Below are 21,717 nucleotides of genomic sequence, written 5' to 3' on the forward strand. Positions count from 1 at the left end.
GCCGATCGCTGTCAAAGAACGCCGGGGGAGCGAGAAGGTGGCCCCGACCCTATGCTGGCCCAAAGAGAATTCATGCCTCACACTGTATGGGAGACGGGGGTCCTGGAAGCGTACCTCGGACACCTCGTCCTCGTCGCTGCCAGAGGCACCACCTCCACCCCCGGTCCTCAGCACCGCCGCCGCCAACTTGAAATCCAGCGCCGCGTCCCCTCCGGCCGCACCGCTGCCGCCGCCACCGACTCCAGGCGCGGGCCCGGCCTCCCCAAAGAGTCTCACGGTGCGAATCCCCAGCCCGACCCCTCCCGGCGGAGGCGGCTCCGAGGCCCCGGCTGGGGCGGATCGCGGAGCCACCGAGTCCAGGTCCTCCTCAAAGGAGGTGCCGCCGCCTCCGCCATCGGTCAGCATGGTTCGCACGCGGAGCCGGAGACGCTGCCGAGTCACCCGCAGCCACCGCCGCCGCCGATCCCGGGAACGAGAGGAACAGCAGGAGGAAGAAGCTTCTCCTTCCCCCCGTCCCAGCAGCGCCACTAACTTCTCACTGCCTAACCTGCTGCCTCCCGCCCCTCACACTCGCCACTGGCTGCAGTTCCCCAGCGGCTGCAGATCATTGGACAAGGTGACCCGTCGCTCAGGCTCTTCGTCACGCGCCGCTTGCTGGCTCGCGGCCCCCAAGCTGCGTTGACCCGCGCAGGCCTAGGCGGTTGCGAACACCCGCCTCCTAGTCCCCACGCGCCGACTTCCGGTCTTTTTCTACATCTATTGGTCAACCTCTGTAACCATCGCGTCACGACCTTAAAGTGGATTAGTTGGCCTTGTGGTCAGTCATAGTGACCCCTGACAAGGGGAGGCTTCATTGGCGCCATAAAGTGTCGATCACTTTGTCACAGGACGTCGCGTGGTACAATTGGCAGGCAATAGTACCATTCATCCCGCCCCCGTCTGAGGTGACGGGAAAGGGTTGGGGAATTTCCACTTCTGATTAAAATGACGGCTGAGGTGACGACCCGCAAGAATTAGTGAGATTTGGAGTAGAATTCACCCTGAGCTTGGTGAGGCTTAAACGTTAAGGATGCAAGAGGCACAGAGGTTACCAAGCTCCCACCTGTCGCTCTCCGCCAGACGCCGAGACTGCGGCCGGAGAGTTGCTGCACGGGGATTGGAGGAATGAAGCAATCAGTCTCATCTAGTCCCCACCTTCCTCGCAGTCTCTGGTTGGAGGAGCGGAGCGTCAGTCACTAGAGCGGTCGCCACCTCTGGGACAGGTGAGATTGTGTAACCTATCTGCCGCCTGCTCTTTGGGAGGGGGTAGGGGGCTGGGACACGCGAGGGGGCAGGGCGGTTCCTGCTTGGCGCCTCCAGCCTTTCCGAGTGGAGGAGCCCAGCGCCTGGAGCTGAGGGCACCAGGGGGGCTGCTTCGGATGGCCGCCCCGGGGCGACTCGGCCCGCCCGCGTGCCGGGACGTGGCTGGGCGCGGCGGTTCTGCAACCTACCGGCGGGATGGCCCCGCGGGGCCGCGTTCTCTTGCTGGAGGAAGGCGGCGGGCCTGAGGGCTGGACAGCGCCATGCCTCAGTACTGGGAACTGTCCCACGAAGGACGGTGGGAAGGCCGCTAACACCTCGGGGGAATCAGACCTTAGGGCTGAAAGCGGTGGTTAACAGTGTATGCTCTGGAGCAGTTTCCAGTACTGGTGCCGCCACTTATTTGCTGTGTGACCTACGAGCGTTTGGTGTTTAATCTGTGTGCCTTTCAGTTCGTTCGTTCATCTGTGAAATGGGGCTAATATGAGTACGTCCCTCATCGCATTGTTGTTATGAATACATTAGCTAGCTAACAGAAGGCGCTTAGCAAAGTGCCAAACTTAAAGCCCCATTTTAGTTACTCTTCCTTCAGGAGTCTTCCACCTGCCTCTGGGTCCCGCCAACTAAACTAATTCTTGTCAGTTCTTGGTGATGCAAAACAAGCTAACTAAGGCGGGGGCTGGGTGGGGGTGGCAGAGGTATCCCCCCACCCCCACCCCACCCTAAGGATCTGTCTCTACTTCTGTTATCTCTATCCGTCTATCTCCTTTGTCAATGAAGAGGGGTTTTAAAATACTCAAGCTTCAAGTAATCCTATGATCAAAGATCACCAGAAGAAAGGCATTTGGTGAAGTTTGTATGGCAAATGCCCCTTGACCCAGAGAAAGTCTATATGACTTAGGTTGGCTCAAAGCAAAAGATCTGGCACATCTCCTCTCTTACAGCTCTAACAAAGGACTGTGTGTATCTTGATTGTGCAATTTTTAATATTTCACCTCCCTTGAAATTGGAATCTGATAATTCTATAAAGAATATAACAATTTAAAAAAAATGGATTCTGCCAAACATTTATTTAAAGAACATTTTGAAGATTATGAACATTTCATTGGCTTCGTAATTGCTAATTTTGGCATTTCACATGCAAAAGGGGGGGGGGAGTGTTTTCTATAAGCAGAATATATTAGGTGAATGATCTTTCTAGATAATAAGTTGTAGGAAATGGAAAGAACTCTTGTAGCTTTTCTACAAAACTATTTTGATATAAATGCCATGTGTCCTGTCTTTAATTAGAATTTGTGGAACTTAATTAATTAACCTGTTTCCTTGGTGCTGTTTAAATTTTCAAGGTATGTGTGACTAGGTCACAACACAAACTAATAACACCAACGAAAGAAACTCAGCTCTGCCCAACCCACTTCAAAGCTGGATTATCCAGAATTGGTATGGATACATCCTTAGGCAAAAACAGGTATTGACTGGTACAACATTACAAAGGAACTGCTTGTCATTCCTACCATTAATACAAAAATAATTTCTGATGCAACTCCCTGAACTCATTAAATTCTTTGAAGAAATGTAATGAAACTCAAGAACAGAGAGAAAGGAAATCTATGCATTTTCCCCAATATATTTGAGAGAGAAACATACAATCTCTACTCACTGCCTAACAATCAACCCTGTATATAGCCAGGAAAATATGAGTAAGCAATAATCTTTGTTTCACCTGGATCTTTACCTGAGACACTTGTTGTCAGGAGTTTGACAACAATTGAGTAGTCACTTTAGGGTTTAGGAATACGAATCTCCTGGATTTTGGTGACTGCTATTATCGAGACTGTGTTAATTATGAACTTAATATTACTATATATACAGCATTGTCTGGTGTTTCAAAAGTGAAAAATAATTGAGAAATCATCACTATATCAAGTAATACATTAGGTGAATATATCAAATCACACTCAAAGTATTCAGTGTAAAATATCAGTAAGTTTAATATGAATTGTGGGTAACATTGGTTTTGATATATTGTTTCTTAAGATGATATTTACTACTAAATGAAAAAATACACTGATTTTTCAAGTGATAAATAAAAGGCAAAATTCCTCTTTAAACCATATATATTTGGGGACGCCTGGATGCCTCAGTCAGTTGAGCATCTGACTTCGGCTCAGGTGATGATCTTGCAGGCCATGAGTTCAAGCCCCGTGTCAGGCTCTGTGCTGATAGCTCAGAGCCTGGAGCCTGCTTCAGATTCTGTGTCTCCCTCTCTCTCTGCCCCTCCCCCACTCACACTCCTCTCTGTCTCTCAAAAATGAATAAATGTTTTTAAAAAATTTTAAGTATACATATTTGTTAGAAATGAGCATCGGAATAAAATGTTTTCCTCCAAAAATCCAGTGGGAGTATTTATTAGATTGTAGCTGTAGTGCGTTTCAAAGCATTCTTATCAACTTTTGACCATCTTTTAGACAGATGAGGAAAAGGCAAAAGGAGAAACTGTATATTCCAAGGATTTTTAAAACATCTGAGGTAATAAAAGTCTTCATTTCTTGTAAGAAATACGAGATTGACAAATGAAATTATAGATACAGGGACTTAAGCTATTTTAGCTATAGTTCTTTCACATGCAACTTGCATTCTGTCAAGACATTTATTTAATTTCTGTATGTCAGTGCATCTCAGTTCAGCCCATCTATAGAAGGAAAGAAGTAAACCAACAAATTTGTTGTACTTGGATGTTATGTCATTTAACCTTTATAATAAATTTATCAAGATTTCACCCATTTTATAGATAAGGAAGTTGAAACTCCAAAAATGTTAAGTAACTTACCCAAGCTTATAAGACCAATATATGGAAAGGCTAGGGTTTGAATTTATTTCTGCCTGATCTCAAAACCCATGCTCTTCCCACTATATCACATTGATCCCTTGGTACCCTCAAAGGCAGAGGAACTTCATCAATGTGATAAACTGATGTAATAATCCAACCATTATATCTTTCTTATAGACATGCTAATTAGCACCTTAAGTGGATTTATCCCTGACTGCCACCAAATTTAGTATCTTTCTCTTTTTAAATGGAAACATTTCATTTAAAACACCTTCTGTTTTTTCCAACTACATTGTTAATTTCTGAGACCATATAATTTTACATTAAGAAATCTGAATAGTTAATATATTCACATGGTTCAAATCTCAAAAAGAATTTTAAAAATACAATGAAAGGAGTCATTTTACTTTGCCCATTAAACACCAAGATCCTCTCTCATAAGCAAACCATTTTATTAGCTTTTAAATATGCTTCCAGAAATACAAATCAAAACCACACTCAGATATCACCTCACGCCAGTCAGAGTGGCCAAAATGAACAAATCAGGAGACTATAGATGCTGGAGAGGATATGGAGAAATGGGAACCCTCTTGAACTGTCGGTGGGAATGCAAACTGGTGCAGCCACTCTGGAAAACAGTGTAGAGGTTCCTCAAAAAATTAAAAATAGACCTACCCTATGACCCAGCAGTAGCACTGCTAGGAATTTACCCAAGGGATACAGGAGTACTGATGCATAGGGGCACTTGCACCCCAATGTTTATAGCAGCACTCTCAACAATAGCCAAATTGTGGAAAGAGCCTAAATGTCCATCAACTGATGAATGGATAAAGAAATTGTGGTTTATGTACACAATGGAATACTATGTAGCAATGAGAAAGAATGAAATATGGCCCTTTGTAGCAATGTGGATGGAACTGGAGAGTGTGATGCTAAGTGAAATAAGCCATACAGAGAAAGACAGATACCATATGTTTTCACTCTTATGTGGATCCTGAGAAACTTAGCAGAAACCCATGGGGGAGGGGAAGGGAAAAAAAAAAAAAAAAGAGGTTAGAGTGGGAGAGAGCCAAAGCATAAGAGACTCTTAAAAACTGAGAACAAACAGGGTTGATGGGGATTGGGAGGGTGATGGGTAGGTGATGGGTATTGAAGAGGGCATCTTTTGGGATGAGCACTGGGTGTTGTATGGAAACCAATTTGACAATAAATTTCATATATTAAAATAAAATAAAATCAGAAGGGAATATAAATAAATAAATAAATAAATAAATATTCTTCCAGAGGTGTTTACATATATAAGTAATTTCATATATATATCAATTTATTTTTTCCCTTTTAAACACAAATGGCAGCTTATTACTATACATGCTTCTATATTTTGCTTTTCTCACCTGATTTATTCCAGAGATATTTCACGTTAGTCTATAAAGAGCTCTGTCATTTTTGTTTACTACTTCGTAGTATTCTGTTTACATGATAATGTTGAATATTTAGATTGTTTACTTTTTTCCCCTTAACAGTGCTACAGATGTGTAACTTTCTAATCTGTCTGGCCTCCAGTAAGTGTGGGCACAAATTAATTTAATTGAAAAGTTGTAAAATTGCAACTAGAGGGCTCCTGGGGGGCTCAGTCTGACTCTTGATTTCTGCTCAGACCATGATCCCAAGGTCGTGGGATTGAGCCCCCGCAAAGAGCATGGAGCCTGCTTGGGATTCTCTCTCTCCCTTGGCCTCTTGCTCTCTCTCTCTCTCTCTCTCTTTCTCAAAAATAAAATAAAATCAATAAAAATAAAAATAAATTGCAATTGGACTTTAGGCAACTACTTATTTGAGCTATAGTTGAATATAGCTGCAAGAGGGATGTCTAGTGACATCCAGGAAGTGGGCATATATTTTTTTTAATTTTAATGTTTATTTTTGAGAGAGAGAGAGAGACGGAACGTGATCAGGGGAGGGGCAAAGAGAGAGGGAGACACAGAATCCGAAGCAGGCTTCAGGCTCTGAGCTGTCAGCACAGAGCTGGATGCAAGGCCCAAACCCACAAACTGTGAGATCATGACCTGAGCCGAAGTCAGACGTTCAACTGACTGAGCCACCCAGGCATCCCAAAACTAGGCATATTTTAAAAAATAAAGAGTTATGCCTGCATGCAGCTGGACTAACACACCACACAGCCTAAGAAAATTTACCAAATCATTCAGAAAGTTGCCTAGAATTTATTCTGTTACTGAGCCTACCCTTCCTAAAAAGGGACAATATAATATATATTCACACAAAAAGGCCTGCTTACCTCCTAAAAGTTCTGTCCTTACTGCCTGCCCAACAAGAATGAAGGCAGTAAATGATGTTGCTCCATTTGATTATACACCTTTCATGCCAGGGATTTTTTTTTTTTTTCAAACTTCTAAAACTAATGAGTATATAAATACCTCTTGTGGTGGAATCATTCAGGTTCTCAACAAAGGAGAGATGATGGAACAATTAATATCCACCTTCTTCCTTGGGGCTCTGCTAGAACTCCTTAATCCTTGAATTGTTGGATAAAGGACAGCATGTCAAGGAGAATATGCATTAAGGTTATGGAGAAGAATTAGGTTTTGGTGGGAAGATCTCTGAGCCAGGAATCAGAAATACAAGTCTACTTCAATTGACTGGTATAGTGCTCTTAGACCTAGATAGTTTGTCCACTTGACCTTTAAAGGTATACTTTAAAGGTACATAACTTAAGAAGCATTTCGTTACAAAATGTAGTCATCATTTCAAATCAAATACCATGCACGCATAGAAAAAATATGGTCATTTACATACAAAACCAAGGTTAATAGTAATTATCTCTGGGTAATGGAATTATACAAAGATTTATAAATTCTTTTTCTTTTTTGAATGTTTGCATTTTACAGGCTTTTTTTTTTTAGTTTTTCCATAGTTAACATGTTTTTTGTGTAATAAAAAATTAAATATTTAAATTAAATAAACCTATATCACATTGTGCAATGTTCTCATCTGTTCATTCAACCAACATTTATTCAACTCCTGCTATTTGCAGGGCACTGTGCCAAGTGCTTTAGAGAAAACATAAAAGAAAAAGAAGATTTAATGTATTTCCTTTCAACTGTGCTGATGCATATATACTTATTGACTGATGGTTAAGTAGATAAAATGCACATGGAATAATAGAGAACAGAAAGACATTCAAGACAGTATAACAAACTATTTTATAGTGTTGAGTAGATAGGAAGTAAAAGATAAATTAACATGGAGTAAGTTTATTTAGGAAAAAGCTTGATTATGACCATTTTGAGCTAGGATAATGACAGGGAAATAAAGGAGGTAGAGCATCCCAAATGGAAAGAAATGATGGGAATGATCACAAAGAAGTAAAAGTCTTCAAATTGTATGTCAGGATGGTAAAACGACTAACTTGCACCATACAGAGAACTCAAAATGGGGATTAAAGAGAAAATCGGTTAAAGAAATCTTAAATACTGGACTCAGTGCTTTAAATTTGGTTCAATAGGCCACATACCATTGTTCTTGAAAAGCAAAGTTATCAAGATAAAAGTTAAGGGACGATTACAATTTTGTTTTATTTTGGCTGCATTGCATGGGTTTTGTCAGAACGAGGAAATGCTGGAGTCTGGGAAATGAGCAGTCTTGCTGTTGTGCTTAGTCCAGGTGTGAGATCATGAAGGCCTGGATCAGGGTAGTGACTGTCAGGTTAAGTAAAATGTACTATCAGCAATCGTAAAAAATCAGCATGACTTGGTGCCTGATAAATGTGGGGAGCAGTAGTATAAAAACAAAGTTACTCCAGAAAAATTGATACAAACGTTCTGAAGAGAAATGTGGCATTAGGTATCAAGATCCTTTCTTTACAGACACCTGGCTCAGTTGGTAGAGCATGCAACTCTTGGTATCAGTGAGTTCCAGGTGTATTCTGGACAGAGTTCACTAAACAAAAATTTTTTAAAAGATCCTTTTTTTTAAAAAAATTTTTTAAATGTTTTTTAAAAATTTATTTTTGAGAAAGAGAGAGACAGAGCATGAGCAGGGGAGGGGCAGAGAGAGAGGGAGACACAGAATCCAAAGCAGGCTCCAGGCTCTGAGCTGTCAGCACAGAGCCCGACGTGGGGCTTGAACTCACGGACTATGAGATCATGACCTGAGCTGAAGTCAGACGCTTAACCAACTGAGCCACCCAGGCGCCCCAAAGATCCTTTCTTTAAGTTTTTATTTCCATCTATTAGAATGGCTAAAATCCAAATAACTGACAATACCAATTGTTGGTGAGGATGCAAAGCTAAAAGAACTCACTCACTGCTAGTAAGAATGAAAATGGTACAACCACTTTCAAAGAAAGTTTGGAAGTTTCTTACAAAGCTAAACGTAGTCTTGCCGTGTAATCCATAGTTGCAATCCTGGGTATTTACCCACTGAGTGGAAAACCTATCCACATAAAATTCTGCATGTGAATGTTTATAGCAGTTTTATTCACAATCACCAAGATGTGGAAGCAACCAAGGTATCCTTTGATAAGTGAATGAATAAACAAACTGTGTTATCACCATACAATGGAAGATTGTTGAGTAATAAAAACAAATGAACTATCAAACTATGCAAAGACATAGATGAATTTTAAATACATATTGCTAGGCAAAAGAAGCCAGTCTAAAAAGGCTGCATACTGAATGAATCTATATGACATTCTGGAAAAGGCAAAACTGTGGAGATGGTAAACAGATCTATGACTGCCAGGGATTGGAGTGGGGGAAGGGTTGAACAGGTGAAGAACAGGGACTTTCAGATTGGTAACATTCTGTATGATACTGTATTTTGTACGGAATTATAATAGTGGATATGTGACACTATGTATTTGTCAAAACTCATAGACTTCATAGTACAAAGAGTGAACTTTTTAATTTTTTTACTTTTATTTTAAATAGTCTCCATACCCAATGTGGGGCTTGAACTCATGACCCTGAGATCAAGAATCTTATGCTCTACCAACTGAGTCAGCCATGCACCCCAAGAGTGAACTTTAATGTGTGAAAAAATGTTTTCATTTGTTTAGTAGGTCAGGATATGTTAGAATGGAATGCAGATGATGACAAAAATATATATAATTGTATTACAAATGTGTGAAACAACTTCAGTGAAGGGAGTGAAAGAAAAAGCAACTGACCTATGTAAGTTTGGAAAGCAGTTGTCACTCTAAAGGCAAAAGGAACAGCACATAAGCAATGTACAATAGTTGATTAAGGTATTTTCCCCTGGGGATGTGCGTTAACAAACATTTCTAAAACCATATATGTGTATTGGAATTGAACAATTATGTAAGTGGCTGGCAGTTTCTGTTTCTCACTGTGGAGTGGGTGATTACAGATAAGCAAGGGGAGGAAGCTAGAATGATCTATGTGGTAATGGATTAGAGTTGGAGACATCAGAACTTCTAGTTAGTTTAATATAATTACAAGTGGATACATGTAGGAATATGTATAGGTATGTGCATATACACAAGTTAGTATACACACATATTTTTTCTTGGTCTGTCAGCACAGAGGACCTAGAAATGATATTCCAGTAGCAACATGCACACCTTGCACCCACATCTTGGCTTTTAATAACATTCTCCAATGAGAGGAACCAGACTCCTTGGAGAAATCTAGGACTGGGACTGAATCTGGGACTGGGACAGGAAATATACATGATGAACCTGGAACATCTTAGAGTGCCAGAAAGTAAGAAATTACTAAACATGCATGCGCGCACGTGTGAGCGCACACATACACACACACACACAATAATGAGGGTATTTCAAAGAGATAATAGGAGCTAACTGAAACAATTCCCAATGGCCAAAGCTGGAAAAATTTGAGCAAATAAATAATATTGAATTATAGCCCAAAGTATAAAATAAATGTCCTTGAGTCCATATGGGTAAATAAATGTTTGAATGAATAAATAAATAAATGGGACAATAGGTAAGTTTTCCATGCAGAAGAAATCCAAATTGATGTAGAAACTCTACCCTTGAGGAGGTGAAGCATTAGCTTCCCTCTCCTTACATTTGGGCTGTGCATAGTGATATCCTTCCAAAGAGTAAAATATGGAAATGGGAGAGGGACAAGTGACTTGATTGTGGAGAAACCTGACAAACACTACCTCAGCCAGGTTGTCAAGATTAACATCATCAGTGATAACTCCTGTTGATAGTATATACCCTTGATACTACATGCAAAAGTCTGAGAAACTGTCATGGTCAAGGGGAACCTAAGGAGACATGATAACTAAATGTAGTGTAGTATCCTGGATGGAATACTGGAACAGGAAAAGGACATGAGATAAACCCAAAATAAACTTGAATAAATTATGGATCTTAGTAACTATGTATTAATTAGCTAATATTATATCAATGTTGGTTTATTAATTGCAACACATGTACCATACTAATATAAGATACTAAGATATTAGTATAGAGGAGATTGGAGACGGGCTATGTGGCAACTATACTGTCTTTCCAGCTTTTCTATAAATCTAACACTATTCTAAAATTTAATTTTTTTATTTTTATTTTTTCCAGTTTTGCTGAGATATAATTGATCTATAACATTGTATTAATTTAAGGTATACAATATAATGATTCGATATACATATATATTGCAAAATGATTACCACAATAAATTTAGTTAACATACATTACCTCACATAGTTACAATTTTTTCTTCTTGTGTTGAGAACTTTTAAGATCTGCTCTCTTGTGAGCATTTTAAAAAATTTTTTATAATTTTTTTTAATGTTTATTTATTTTTGAGAGAGAGAGACAGAGCATGAACAGGGGAGGGGAAGAGAGAGAGGGAGACACAGAATCCAAAGCAGGCTCCAGGCTCTGAGCTGCCAGCACAGAGCCCAACATGGGACTCAAACCCCTGAACCGTGAGATCATGACCTTAGCCGAAGTTGGACGCTTAACCAACTGAGCCACCCAGGTGCCCCTTTTTCAATTTTTTAAAATGGTTATTTTTGAGAGAGAGAGAGAGTGGGAGTTGGTACAGAGAGAGAGGGAGACACAGAATCCGAAGCAGGCTCTAGGCTCTGAGCTGTTGGCACAGAGCCCGACATGGGTCTTGAACTCACGAACTGCAAGATCATGACCTGAGTCGAAGTCAGCCGCTTAACCGACTGAGCCACCCAGGGGCCCCTCTTGTGAGCATTTTTAACATGCTTATTCCTTTGGACTTCTAGGAATTTTTGTTTATGAGTCTAGGAATTTATGTTTATGAGTTGGGTCACTTGTGTGGCTCAGTCAATAGATGGTATGACTCTTGATCTTGAGGTTGTGAGATCAAGCCCCATGCTGGATGTAGAGATCACTTGAAAATAAAATCTTTTTTTGAATCTTTTTAAAAAATGCTTATTGGGGCACCTGGGTGGCTCAGTCGGTTGGGCATCTTCTTCGGCTCAGGTCATGATGTCACGGTTGCTGGGTTCGGCCCCACGTTGGGCTCTGTGCTGACGGCTCGGAGCCTGGAGCCTGCTTCCGATTCTGTGTCTCCCTCTCCCTCTCTCTCTGCCCCTCCCCAACTCGTGCTCTGTTTCTGTCTCCAAAATAAATAAATCTAAAAAAAAATTTTTTTAAATGCTTATTTATTTTTGAGAGAGAATGCACACACATGCGAGCAGGGGAAGAGCAGAGAAGGGGACAAAGGATACAAAGCGGGCTCCATACTGACAACAGAGAGCCCAATATGGGGCTCGAAATCACAAATTGTGAGATCATGACCCGAGCCGAAGTGGGACGCTTAACTGACTGAACCACCCAGGTGCCCCGATCTTTTTTTTTTTTAAGTAGGCATCTCACCCATTGTGGAGTCCAGTGTGGGGCTTGAACTCACGACACTGAGATCAAGACCTGCTCTGAGATCAAGAGTCAGATGCTTAACTGACTGAACCACCCAGGTGCCCCCAAAAATCAAAATCTTAAAAAAAAAAAAAAAGGTTTAATCAGACATAGGAACAAAATTATTGTATAGAAAAAAATGAAGTTCACAGGGGTGCCTGGGTGGCTCAGTCAGTTGAGTGTCAGACTTTGGCTTAGGTCATGATCTCAGGTTACTGGGTTTGAGTCCCGCATCTGGCTTTCTGCTGTCAGTGCAGAGCCTGATTCAGATCCTCTGTACCCCTCTCTCAATGCCCCTCCCCGACTCATGCTCTCTCAAAAATAAATAAACTTCAAAAAAAAATGAAGTTCATATTATGTTAAATAAAAAATAAGGTTATAAGACAAGATGTATATATATTCTCAATACACTACAGTGAATAGAAAATGACATACCTCAAAATGACAAATATCAGGGGCACCTGACTGACTTAGTTGGAACAGTATGTGACCCTTGATCTCAGGGTCATGAGTTTGAGCCCCATGTTGGGTATAGAGATTAAATTTAAAAAATTAAAATAAAAAAAAATAACATATGTCAGACAGATTATCTGTGGATGGTGGAATAGTGGGTTATTTTTATTTATTTATGTTTCCAATTTTTCTATAAGTAATGTATTACTCTGGTGATCAGAAAAAAAATAAAGGTTGTAAGAAAAAATCACTATAGGTGTAAAATCAGAGGATTCATCAAATTGGGATACTTATTGGCAATAAGGAACTGGGAACGAATTTTTAAAAGATGTTGAGTTGTAGCTTTGGTTTTCATTAAAAAAACATCACTCTGCAGAAAGGTCATGTTAGCAATGAAGATTAAGTCACTTTTCCACCAGGTGAATCCTTGGTGAATATATTTTGGGTACTGCCTCCACAGAAAGATGCATACTTAAAATCTGAGTACTAGCAGCAATTCTGTGTGTTTTCCTCCACCCCTCGGGAGTAATTAAAAGGGAAGCCCAAGAATCACACTGATGAATAAGTATCAGCAAGTGTGTAGGCCCTCATCCCAGATACCTTGATCCGCAGTTGCACAAGCTCATTTGACAAGAACAGGCTACTAACAACCTGCAATCACAGATCCTTTGAAGAAACCCAGAAGCTTACCAAGTGCATTACAGTGAAGCCCCTACCTCTGCAATTCCACACATATGGGAGACCCGAGGCTGACTACTCCAAACACCTTGTTTCATATGTCCTCTTCTACACTGCAACTTGGGCAGCCACACCTACCTTCTCTAGAAGCTCTCCTTGGCAGGTACCGTGGCATTCTGCCACAGACTCTAGAAGGTTCCAGGACTGGTGAAAATTTAGAATCTCATTGTCTGAGCACTTTCCTGATAAGATAATAGTTATTTAGAAACCCCCACATCAAGACTCAGCTTATCTTCCAGGTCATGGTGGTCTGCCTCATAGTGAGTCAGTACTTTTGAATCAGAAGGGCCCTTGAGGAGTCCTCTAGGCTTCATACTACCTGTTTAATAAAGAAGAAACTGGAGAACTGTGTATTAGAGTCAATACCTCCTGGAAAAATCTCTAAGGGGACGTTTCCATCCATCACCTTCTGATGTTTCCTGTCAGAGTCAGAAGTACATCATTGCATTGCTTACCAAAGTGAGAAGAGAGCAAGCCTGGGGTTCCTACTCGGAGAGCAATTTTGGCTTATAAGTGAGAACTGAGTCACTCTGAAGGCTGATCTTAGAGACTCTTTTGGAGTGTTTGAACTCACCTTCGTTAACCACACCCCTTGCTCATCAAGGCAGGCCTATAAAGCAAGAGACGCAGCATGGCGTTCACCTGCAGGGCAGGTAACAGTGCCACCTCCCAGATGTTCTTCCCCAAGGAAGTGGCATGGTGTTTGCTGTGGCCCCAAGAGGACTATAGACAGTCTAGCTGAAACATGAGCCTAGTACAAGCTCACAGAAGCTGTAAGAAAAATTGTGGTCAAGACTCTACCCTGAAACTTTTCGCCTAGAAGGACCTCTTTAACTCTGGCATTGGCACCACTGGTGACAAAAGAGAAAAAAACAGCCAGGGTTGGACTGTTCCAGCTTAGATTTAGTAGATGAAAAATGTTTGTCATTTGAATAGGATTGCTTCACCCTTACAAGAGTTATGTAGGGCAAATGTCTGAGAAATGGGCAAGCCTGTCAATGGCCTCTGGGATTTGGTTAAAGCCCTAAACTGTCCTAGTGCCTCTGCCCTTAAGCTGGAAGGATTTTTAACCAAGATTGAGCCATAATAGTGTCCAAAGGAAGCAGCAATACTGTTCTGTGTACTAGGGATTTCATAAGGATATTAGAATTCCTAGAGAATAACTGAAGGACTGTGAAATATATTTTTTAATTTTTTTTAGTTTATTTTGGGAGAGAGAGAGAACACATGATCAGGGGAGGAGCAGAGAGAGAGAGAGAGAGAGAGAGAGAGAGAGAGAATCTCAAGCAGGCTCCACACTGTCAGCAGGTAGCTGGACACGGGGCTCAAACCCATGAACTTTGAGATCATGACCTGAACTGAAATCAAGAGTCAGACGCTTGGGAATGCAAGCTGGTGCAGCCACTCTGGAAAACAGTATGGAGGTTCCTCAAAAAACTAAAATAGAACTACCCCACGACCCAGCAATTGCACTACTAGGCATTTATCCAAAGGATACAGGTGTGCTATTTCAAAGGGACACATGCACCCCCATGTTTATAGCAGCACTATCAACAATAGCCAAAGTATGGAAAGAGCCCAAATGTCCATCAATGGATGAATGGATAAAGAAGATGTGGTATATCTATATAATGGAGTATTACTCAGCAATCAAAAAGAATGAAATCTTGCCATTTGCAACTACATGGATAGAACTGGAGGGTATTATACTAAGTGAAATTAGAGAAAGACAAAAATCATATGACTTCACTCATATGAGGACTTTAAGAGACAAAACAGATGAACATAGGGAAGGGAAACAAAAACCATATAAAAATAAGAAGGGGGACAAAACAGAAGAGACTCATAAACATGGAGAACAAACTGAGGGTTACTGAAGGGGTTGTGGGAGGGGGGATGGACTAAATGGGCAAGGGGCACTAAGGAATCTACTCCTGAAATCATTGTTGCACTATATGCTAACTAATTTGGATGTAAATTTTAAAAAATAAAAAACAAAATTAAAAAAAAAAAAAGAGTCAGATCTTGACCGACTGAGCCACCCAGGCGCCCCAGGACTCAAATATTTTAAAACCCTCAAGAGCACTGGTGAGACCACTTTGCAGACCCTGATCATCTCATGCCCAACAATTATTCTCACAAGTTCCCTGTTGTCCTCTCATATGCCATTAGCAGGATTGTAAATTGATAACATCTTTAGGAAATCAGTTTGGAGTTGCCTTCAAATTTTTAAATGCACATACCCTTTAATCTAGCAAAATCCACTTCCAATTCTGGGAGAATTGGAGACACTCACACATGAGCTCAGAAATACGTGTGTGAAGATGTTCACAGAAACCTTACATTTGTCCATCAATAAGTGTTTAATAAGTAGAGGAACAGCTATAAAATGCTAACCATCATCTGAGCTTTTAGCAGGTCATCTTTTTTTTTTTCCTGGTAGAGGGTCTTGCCTTGATGCTGATGGCTCCTAACTGATCAACATGGTGGTTGCTGAAGGTTCAGGCGGTTGTGGCCATTTCTTAAAACAAGACAACAATGAAGTTTTTCTCATCGAAGGACTTTCCTTTCTGTGAACGATTTTTCTGTAGCATGCGATGTTGCTTGACAGCATTTTACTCACAGTAGAGCTTTTTTCAAAATTAGAGTCAGTCCTGGGTGTCTGCCTGGCTCAGTTGATAGAGCATGCGACTCTGGATCTCAAGGTTGAGAGTTCGAGCCCCATGCTGGGTGCGGAGATTACTAAAAATTAAAATCTTTTTGGGGGGCACCTGGGTGGCTCAGTTAAGCATTTGACTTCGGCTCAGGTCATAATCTCGTGGTTCATGGGTTCAAGCCCCATGTCGGGGTCTGTGCTGACAGCTCGGATCCTGGAGCCTGCTTCGGATTCTGTCTCCCTCTCCCTCTGCCCCTTCCCCACTGATGCGCTGTCTCTCTCTGTCTCTCTCGCTCTCAAAAACAAACATAGAAATGTTTTAAAATAAAATAAAATAAAATCTTTTTAAAATGCTTATTTATTTATTATGAGAGAGCACCTGAGCCAGGGAGAGAGGCAGAGAGAGAGGAAAGAGAATCCCAAGCAGGCTCCACGCTGTCAGCACCGAGCCCAGTGAGGGACTTGATCCCATGATCTGCAAGATCATGACTTGAGCTGAAATCGAGTCGGATCCGATGTTGACCCAACCAACTGAGCCACCCAGGTGCCCCAAAAATTAAATCTTAAAAAAAAAATTGGAGTCAATGCTTTCAAGCCCTGCTGCTGCTTTATCAACTAAGTTTATGTAATATTCTAAATCCTTTATTGTCATTTCAACAATCTTCACAGCATCTTCACTGGGAGTAGATTGCATTTTAAGAAATTATTTTCTTTGCTCATCCAGAGGAAGCAAGTTCTCATCCATTAAGGTTTTATCATGAAATTGTGGCAGTTCAGTCATATCTTCAGGCTTCACTTCTAACTCTATTTTTCTTGCTATTGCCATCACATCTGCAGTTACATCCTCCATTGAAGTCTGGAATCCCTCAAGGTCATCTATGAGGGTTAGAATCAACTTCTTCCAAATTCCTGTTAATGTTGGTGGTTTGAATCCCGAATGTTCTTTTTTTTTTTAAGTTTATTTATTTATTTTGAGAGAGAAAAAGAGCACTGATGCACATGGGGGCTGGGCAGAGAGAGAGGAGAGAGAGAATCCCAAGCAGGCTGTCAGCACAGAGTCTGACCCAAGGCTCAATCTCACAAACTGTGAGATCATGACCTGAGCTGAAATGAAGAGTTGGACCCTTGACTGAGCCATCCAAGTGCCCTTGAATCCCGAATGTTCTTAATGGCATCTAGAATGTGAATCCTTTACAGAAGGTTTTCAATTTACTTTGCCCATCTTGATTTTCAACATGCCTTCCTCACTAAGCTTAATTGTTTCTAGCTTTTGATTTAAAGTGAGAGACGTGCAGGGACACCTGGGTGGTTCAGTCAGTTAAGCACGTCCAACTTCGGCTCAGGTCATGATCTCGCTGTTCGTGGGTTCGAGCCCCGCCTCGGGCTCTGTGCTGACAGCTCAGAGCCTGGAGCCTGCTTCAGATTCTGTGTCTCCCTCTCTCTCTGCCCTTCCCCTGTTCGCATTCTGTTTCTCTCTCTCTCTCAAAAATAAATAAACATTTAAAAAAATTTAAAGTAAGAGACATGCAAGGGAACCTAGGTGGCTCAGTCAGTTGAGCATCTGACTCCTGATTTCAGCTCAGGTCATGATCTCATGGTTTGTGAGATTGATCCTGGAGTTGGGCTCTGTGCTGAGTGAGGAGCCTGCTTGGGATTCTCTCTTGCTGCCTCTCCCCTGCTTGCACATGCGCTCTCTCTCTCAAAATAAATATTTAAACATTTTTAAAAAGTCCTTAATGAAGAAGTAAAAATTAATTTTATTAATTAAATCTCAGCTTTTCATTACATGTATTTTAATATTCTATTTGAGGAAATGAGAAGTATACATAGAGCACTTCTGCTGAACATTGGTTGTCTCCAGGGAAAACACTCATGCAACTATTTTTGTTGTAAGCTGAACTAACCATTTTTTCATGGAACATCATTTTTACTTTAAAGTATGACTGACATAAATTTTGGTAATTCAGACTGGTGTATTTGGCAGACATTTTCTGGAGCCTGCCATTTGAAGGAAAACAGCTGACAGTATATTGTTTCCAAATATAAAATTCAAGTTTTGGGGCATAAATGCGGATTTTGGAAAGTTGCATCCACTGTTATTGGTTGACAGTTTCCCAAAACTTAAAGACTTTTTTGGTGAGATAGGAGATGATATTGCAAAATGTATTCTCTGATATTATTTTGACATTATATAATAAAATGTGTCAGTATTTGCAAGAGCTGCATAACTCAGTGAACTGTATTTCCCAAATGACCAATACATGATGTTATAAAACCGTGAATGAATAAAACAACATTCAAAGCTAGGCTAGTGGATTTTAATGTAACAGAGTATGAAAATTTTATAGTTATGATTTCAACCTTTAGAAAACTAACAGTTGTTGCATTTTCGTGTGGTAGTAAAGATAATAACTGCAATTATCTGAAAAAAAAATTAAAATATTCCTCCCTTTCCAACTACATATCCATGTGAGTCCAGATTTTCTTCATATTCTTCAACCAAAATACTAATTGCAGTTGACTGAATTTTGAAGTTGATAGGATGGACAATCCATCCGTCTTTTATTAAGTCACACATTAAAAATTAACTCTTACTAAATTTTTCTTCAAAAAATAGATTTTTTTCATAAAAATATGTTACTTATGTTCACATTTATGAATTAAACTTATAGAGTTTTGTAAATTCCTGTTTTAATTTCCAATACACTAAACACTAATAGATAAAACCCACATATATAAACAAGAGCTCAGGATGCTCTATAAACAAGGGCTCCGTCGGTTGAGCATCCAACTCTTGATTTCAGCTCAGGTCATGATCCCAGGGTCATGGGATCGAGACCCGGGTCGGGCTCCACGCTGAATGTGGAGCCTGCTTAAGATTCTCTTTCTCCCTCTCTCTCTGCCCCCTCCCCTGCTCACACACTCTCTCTTTCTCTTAAAAAAAAAAAAGTACAATCAATATTATAAAAATTAAAAAAATAAAGAAACAAGAGCTCTTTGGGTCTTTAATAATAAATAAAAGAACTGTAGGTCTTTAATAATTTTTAAGAGTGTACAGGGGTTATGAAACCAGAAAGTTTCAGGACTGCTGCAGTACTATATAGCGCTTGCAGTGGAGGCAGAAGGATGGAGGAGATGATCTATGAAGTCTCTGCTGGGTTTTCAGTCTTTCCTTACTCAGCCAACTCTCGTCTTTAACTCAGCAGTCAAAGCTTGGGAGCAAGAGCTCTGAATGTGCTCTGGGCATCTCTGATGTGAATCTATGAAAGGGAAAAGATACTCCTTTCCCTGCTTCTCTCTCTTTCTAAGTCTCCAGATAAAACTTTGTCTGCATAGGGTGAAGAGAGAGACTAGATAGGGCAGACGACAGGGACCTTCCCAGCCATGAGGAGTTTATTTAGAAAACCTGAAGTTAAATGGTGGGACAAGCTGTAAGGGGCCACAACTGGTCCACTTGGGCTCAATAGCAGGAACTGGGAAGAGCCAGGGACATCTCCTAGAACAGTGATACTTGTATTTCCTTCCTCCTGTGCTGGCCCATTTCTTAAAATGACCTAAGCCCTTCAATGAGTTTTAAGAACCAACAATTCTTCCAGGCCACAGCCCCATATGGTTAATTAGAATAGACAAATATGGACGGGGCGCGTGGGTGGCTCAGTCGGTTAAGCGTCCGACTTCAGCTCAGGTCACGATCTCGCTGTCTGTGAGTTCGAGCCTCGCCTCGGGCTCTGGGCTGACAGCTCAGAGCTTGGAGCCTGCTTCCGATTCTGTGTCTCCCTCTCTCTCTTCCCCTCCCCCATTCATGCTCTGTCTCTCTCTGTCTCAAAAATAAATGAACGTTAAAAAAATTTTTTTTAAAGAATAGACAAATATGGAAAGAAATCAAACTTAAAGAGAAAAAAATGTAAAGCAGCGTAATAACAACTACTTTGCCACGTATGTCACTTTCCACCTCCACATCCACCCGCACCTCTCCCTTGCTCTCCTACCATCCATCCCTTCCCCTTGGCCTGACAGCTGTCCTTCCTTAGGCTATTACTGATTCATTAGGGATTTAGTCACTAGGATGGGGAATTTAGGGGTAAGGTGTTTCACCGTAATTTGAGTCCCCTCTATGCTGTTTACTGGCTGTGTGATCAAGCAGGTAACTCTCCTCTGAACCCTCAGTTCTGCATCTTTAAGAGGAGATGATCTTCCAGCTCTATGATCCTGTGGTTATTAATAAAGAGGAGATAGGTCAGGCTGGAGCTAAGGACTCTGGCATTAATATATTATCATTGAGAAGAGCAGAGAATCTAGAAAGAGAGCACAGCTCTAGTTTGCATCATTATACATTTTCCCCTTTGGACACGGATATATTCGCAGGAGATGAACAAACACAGGTCTCTAAAAACAACCTGAAGAAGTCTCCCAAGACTGTGGTTCTTCCCTTGGGTTCACTTAACTGTTAGGTTCCTGGAGTCGGTATTGGAGAATTCCCCCAGTTCTTGCCCAGCCTTGGTAATTCCTTTGGTCTTGGAGGCCCTAGAGGTTTTCAGCCTCCCTGTTGTGACCCTGCTAATTAGATACCAGGCTCTGGCCCCTACCATTCTTTTTATTATTTTTTTTTTATTTTTAATGTTTATTTATTTTTGAGAGAGACACAGAGCATGAGCAGGGGAGGGGTAGAGGGTGAGGGAGACACAAAATTCAAAGCAGGCTCCAGGCTCTGAGCTGTCAGCACAGAGCCCTACGTAGGGCTCAAACTCATGAACCACGAGATCATGACCTCAGCCAAGTCAGATGCTTAACCAATTGAGGCACCCAGGCACCCTTCTTTTTATTTTTTTAAATAGATTTATTGAAATATAATTTACAGACCACATAATTTTGTGGCTCTTATTGTATTCACAGAGTTGTACAACCATCACATCTATTCTGGAACATTTTCATCAGCCCTAAAAATAAGTCCTATACTCCTTAGCCATTACCTTTAACCTCCCCACCCCTTCCCTCCCAGGTGCCAAACCTTTGGCAACCAATAGTCTAATTTCTATCTTTATAGATTTGCCTATTCTGGATAGTTAACATAAATGGAATCATACAACATGTAGTCCTTTGTGACTAGTTTCTTTCACTTAGAATGATGTTTTCAAAGTTCATCAATGTTGTAGCGTGTATCAGTGTTTCATTACATTTTATTGCTGAATTATATTCCACTGTATGGATATAACACATTTTGTTTATTCATCACTTTGCGTTGTTGAGTCATCAGAGTTGTTTTCACCTTTTGACTATTGTGAATAATGCTGCTATGAACATTGGTACAAAGTATCTGTTTGCTTCCCTGCTTTTAAATCTTTTGGGTATATATCTGGGAGTGGGATTGCTAGATCATATGATGATTCTATATTTAACTTTTAGAAGGACACAAACTATTTTCAGGGCTGCTGCATCATTTTACATTCCCACCAGTGATGTGTGAGGGTTCCAACTTCTCTGCATCCTCACCAATACTTGTTATTTATAGCCATCCTAATGTGTGTGAACAGTATCTCATTGTGATTTTGATTTACATTTTCCTAATGGCTAATGATGTTGAGCATCTTTTCATGTGCTTATTGTCCATTTGTATATCTTCTTTATTTTTTCAGTTTACTTATTTATGTTTATATATGTTTATTCATTTTTGAGAGAGAACGCAAGCAGAGGAGGGGCAGAGAGACATGGGGACAGAGGATCTGAAGCAGGATCTGTGCTGACAGCCGCCAGCCAATGTGGGGCTTGAACTCAGGAACTATGAGATCATTACCTGAGGCGAAGTCAGACACTCAACTGACTGAGTCACCCAGGCACCCCTAG

At 40.9% G+C, this 21,717-nt stretch overlaps 1 protein-coding gene and 1 long non-coding RNA gene across 6 annotated transcripts in view; one reads left to right on the forward strand and one right to left on the reverse strand.

Annotated features, from left to right (window-relative positions):
- ANKHD1 (ankyrin repeat and KH domain containing 1) overlaps positions 1 to 533 on the reverse strand; it is a 131,451-nt gene extending 130,918 nt beyond the window's left edge. For all 4 annotated transcript variants that reach the window (XM_019424381.2, XM_019424382.2, XM_019424380.2 and 1 more), the window contains exon 1: positions 115 to 533. In XM_019424381.2, coding sequence (XP_019279926.2) covers positions 115 to 405 — 291 coding nt within the window. In that variant the 5' untranslated portion in view covers positions 406 to 533. The remainder of the gene's footprint in view (positions 1 to 114) is intronic.
- Positions 534 to 551: 18 nt separating this feature from the next.
- LOC109252171 (uncharacterized) overlaps positions 552 to 21,717 on the forward strand; it is a 34,342-nt gene continuing 13,176 nt past the window's right edge. For both annotated transcript variants that reach the window (XR_002073872.2, XR_008423873.1), the window contains exon 1: positions 552 to 1,262. This is a non-coding gene — a long non-coding RNA (uncharacterized LOC109252171). The remainder of the gene's footprint in view (positions 1,263 to 21,717) is intronic.

This window comes from Panthera pardus, unplaced genomic scaffold (assembly GCF_024362965.1).
Source record: "Panthera pardus isolate Hobbes unplaced genomic scaffold, ASM2436296v1 HiC_scaffold_2, whole genome shotgun sequence".
NCBI lineage: Eukaryota > Metazoa > Chordata > Mammalia > Carnivora > Felidae > Panthera > Panthera pardus.